The 4,607-nt window shown below is 39.2% G+C and overlaps 1 protein-coding gene across 1 annotated transcript; it reads right to left on the bottom strand.

Annotated features, from left to right (window-relative positions):
• Positions 1 to 311: 311 nt before the first annotated feature.
• LOC137743836 (cytochrome P450 71AU50-like) lies at positions 312 to 2,383 on the bottom strand. The gene is made up of 2 exons (XM_068483769.2): positions 1,400 to 2,383; positions 312 to 1,124 (listed from the first exon to the last, which is right to left on the bottom strand). Exons 1-2 carry the CDS (start codon positions 2,279 to 2,281, stop codon positions 510 to 512), a joined length of 1,497 nt encoding a protein of 498 aa, XP_068339870.1. The 5' UTR covers positions 2,282 to 2,383; the 3' UTR covers positions 312 to 509.
• Positions 2,384 to 4,607: the final 2,224 nt, after the last annotated feature.

Here is a 4,607-nt window from a genome sequence, read left to right as displayed (position 1 = left end):
GTGATTTTTCTATATATGAATATTAAAAAACTATTCATGTGGCCCATCTACATATTATGTTATAATAGGGTTTCTATATTATTTATATCGAAATTTCAACGTCTGTAACTTCTTCGTTATCGCTCCAATTCTCGAATGGCTTTCACTTGCGTCCTCGTGGGATTGAGCTCTATTTGAGAACACTAAAGGACTGTTTTTAAATGATTGCTTACGAAAGTTAGAACTTTGTAGCTAAGTAAATAAAACTCTAAAATCAATGAAATTTGGTTTAAAATAAAAATCACATAATTACGAAATATGAATTTAAATAATGAAATACGTAATTATATGATGAAATTCCAGAGACGGGATTTCACTTTCATATTCGACTTTTCATTATTGAAAATTTGACACAAACTTATTTAATTTACACCAGTGCTTGTTCTCCTCATCAAGTGAAGAAAACAAATGTAAATAGTAAAAGGAAAGAAAGAAAAACAGAAAAGATAGCTAGTCCACAACATCCATGATCAATTCTGAAGGCGATATGAGGGAATGGCGAGCAGATTCTTGGCCCTTGAAACTACTAGACCAAACTCCTCAGTCATATCCAACTCATTTGGCAGCATGTTATCAGGAAGTTCCCAATCAAAACAATGCACAAGCTGTGCCAACACAAAGTGTACCACAGTAATCCCTAACTGCATTCCAACACAACGTCTTCTGCCTGAGCCAAACGGTACAAGCTGAAAGTGGTGTCCTCTAACATCAACATTGTTATCCTCAAACCTCTCTGGTACGAACTTCTCTGCATCTTCCCAAGCACTCGGGTCTCTCCCGATTGCCCACGCGTTTATGATAATGCGTGACTTCTTCGGTATGTGGTAGCCATCGACAGTGCAATCTTCGATGGCTGCATGAGGAAGCAACAATGGTACCACAGGATGTAGCCTCATGGTTTCTTTCACTACCATGTCCAAATACTCTAATTTCTCCATGTCTGATTCCTCCACCATTCTTTTGAGACCTACAACATTTTCTAACTCCTTTTGGACTTTCTTCATAACCTGTGGATGCCTCAAGAGTTCCGAGAGCGCCCACTGGACTGTCGTTGATGATGTGTCCGCTGAAGCCGCAAACATGTCCTGCCAATAAATTTTTCATTGCTAGATGAAGTACATATAATAGCGCGACACATGTACATAAATGATAATTTACTGTCCATATTAAATCATAAATTTATATCGTCAACTATCAATCTAGTATATTAAAAAAAAAAAAAAAAGTCGACCCAATGGTTCAAAATCACAATCTTTGACCATATCATGCTAAATTGTCTAACAAGAAACGATTTCGTTTGAACTTGAAGTCAAGCAAGAATGAAAAGACAAATATATAAAATGATGATATGTACACTCACCGACATCATGGCTTTGATATTCAAGCGTTCGATTCGGTAGTCGGATCCTTCAGACCCCATGTGGGCCAGCAGGGCATCGATGAAGTCCTTTGTTCTTTCTTTATCCTTGTATTGAAGATGCTCGTCAATAACCTTCTCAAAAAATTCATCAAACGCCTTGTTAACAGCCTTCATTTTTTTAGTGAGCCCTTGCAGATCAAGCGGTGCAATACAAGGAATGAAATCTCCCAAGTTAGGTGCTGCTGCTAGTTTCATACCCTCTTTCATCACAGACGCGATACCCCTCCCGCCAAACTCCTCGTCCTTGTACTTCTTCCCAAATACCATCCGGCAGGTCATGTCAATCCCGAGCGACATGACCTTGTCAGTGAGATTGGCAATGCGTCGATTATTGGCGTCCTCTTGAACAGATTTTATCAAGAAAGCAACCTCTTCTCTCCTCATGGACTTGAAAGAGTTGATCTTTTGGTTGCTAAGTAATTCGAGCATGCAAATCCTTCGCATGTTCGTCCAATACGAGCCATACTCAGCAAAGCTCAAGCTTTTTTGCCCAAAGATGAGGTGCTTTGCACCTTCATTAGGTGGTCTACTTGCGAAATTAAGGTCGTGTGTTTTGAGGAACAGCTCGGCCGCTCGTGCGGACGAGACAACGACGGTATGCTGGAGGCCTAACCTCAAGTACATGATGTCACCGTATTTCTGGGCTAGTTGATGAAGATCCATGGTAGGGAACTTCCCTAACAAATGGAGGCTGCCAAAAATAGGAAACCCTCTCGGACCAGGAGGTAACATCTTGTTCTTGTTCTTGGTTTTTGATATGCATGCTTGCACGATGCGAACAAGGGCAAGCACCCCAATTGTTAACCAAATCCAAAGTGCCATATTGATATTGCGCTCTTTGGGAGTTCTCAAATGGTTGCGCTCTTTGGGAGTTCTCAATTTGTTTCTTTGAGTATTATGAATGCTAGCTGTTGCTTGATTTTATGGAGCTATAATAGTGGAAAGGTCAACCCGCTAATTTACTAATCGTCAATTTAAAATCATGCTCACCAAAAATCATTTAAATCAAATTTAAAATCATGCTCACCAAAAATCATTTAAATCAAATATCAATTACTCACTTATATGTAGCTAAAAAATACACGATTTATTATAAGATAGTTCTTGATATAAAGACAAAAAAAATTCACTGCATATGATTGACTAACGATCATGAATTTATATGTAATAGCTTTTGTGAAAGATTTGCATTGTTTTTGCTTGTCTGGAGTAAACTATGGGCGGAGAGAGGGAGACGAAGGATGTTTGGTGTTTGGTTGTGTGATATGAGACTTGAAAATGAACAGGTGTCTTTGATTTAATGGAGTCAGTAAATTTTGGGTACTGAACAGTTAGTACCCAAGTATTTTATTTACTTGGAGTAAAGCTCTTTGCGACTCTCAGCAACTTTGAAGATGAATTTTTTAAAATTCCCGGAACCCAAGCTGCCTGGAGAACCAAGCCAATAATGGACTAACACGTTGCCCTTTTCTTTTTCATTAAAAATTTCTTTGCTTTCGCAACGGTCGGCCTCGGTACCCTACAACTTTTTGTTCAAAATTTTTATTATTTTATGTGCCCTTCCAGATTTTCTCTTTTCTGGATTTTTTTTTTTTCACAATTTCGAACATTCATTGGATTCAAGCATAATATGTATGTTTTGGGCTTTTGAAGAAATAAAGATCACCACAACCAGCATCCAAACGGCGGCCGGCAACCTAGCAATCTCCAACCAAATATCGCCCCACCTGCATCCAAACGTCCACCATTGCCACCACTGCCACCACCAAGATCATCCACTTAATGCCCTCTACCAACAACAACATCACACCCATCCCAAAACTCCCACTTGAAATATAAATTTTGTGGTCTTCTTCTTCTTTAATCATGTCCAACTGAAATATAATTTTCAAAGAGATGACTTATTTTTAAAATTAAAGAGTCGAAAAAGTCTCCTTAACATTTCTCAATCGTTTAATATTTGAAAGGGGTGGATAGGGTCCCCACCCCTTTTTACTTCTTGTTGTCTTTTAATCTTCTTTATATTATTCGATCTGACAACCGCAAATCAAGATGTCTTAAACTAAATAAAAAATGGTGCGAATAGCACATACCTATTTGAAAGCATTATCTACAAGGAAAATATTTGCATCCATCGGTTGTGGTGACTACCAGAATGATTTACTCTTAGTTATTTGTATGTCCCAAGTCTTAATTATTTGAAATCATAAACAAGGTAAAACTAGTGAAAAATGAACAGGAAGGGGTCGTAAGTCGTATTACGTAACAAAAAAAAAAAGGGATAAATTACACAAAACTATCTCAATTATAGGTAGAATCATAATCTTATATCTCATATTTTAAACATTGCAATATTAGATCTCCGTTTAATATGAAAAAAATTAAAATTTATTAAAATAAACCCTCATATCGTCTCTCTCCCTCTTCTCTCCCTCGTCTACTCCGCCGTCAAGGCTCAAAAGATCGGCAAGTCTTCCATCCAAATTGCATTTGACACCTGGCTCGCACTTGACAGGTCACTCGCTAATCTGATCTAGATTGGACACGGAGCGGTACACGTTGAGACTGCTGGGGAAGGGGAGAAGGCAACTGGTCTTGAGCGGGAACAGCAAGAACCCATGCCCACCGGACCACCTCTGGGAGCCATACGATTTATACGAGCCGATCCACCACCACAACCCAGCAAGGCAGTGAAGTTTCAATCTTTGTCGTCAGGTTCGAACACAAGATTCTTGAGTTGCATAGTTACATGCTTGCGGGAATCAGCAACAAGAGACACCCAATTGGGCAGTTGCGAAACCAATGGAGAAATGAAATAGATTGGTAATGGCTGAAACGGGGGGAGGTTGGATGGGTGATGGTTGAAATGGGGAGAGGCTACAAAATCAAGAGACACCCAAGATCTAATGTATACATTTTCCTCCAAACTGAACTTATAGATCATTGTGAATTTGGGAACGTTGCTACAAAATCAAGGAGAAAGTCAAGGAATGTTGCTACATGTTCCTGGCCGTGTCCTGCCGCACCCGCCTCGGCGGCTGGCGGTCAGCCGTCCCAACTCGCCGAAAAATTCAACTATTTCTAAAAATTCTCAAAAATTATAGAAATGAAGATCTTAGAGAGTAGAGAAAACTTTATACATGCGGCC

This window comes from Pyrus communis, chromosome 11 (assembly GCF_041283825.1).
Source record: "Pyrus communis isolate YQ-2024b chromosome 11, ASM4128382v1, whole genome shotgun sequence".
Lineage (NCBI taxonomy): Eukaryota > Viridiplantae > Streptophyta > Magnoliopsida > Rosales > Rosaceae > Pyrus > Pyrus communis.
The sequence above is the reverse complement of the archived record's forward strand: the minus strand, read 5'-3'. Positions and strand labels throughout refer to the sequence as shown.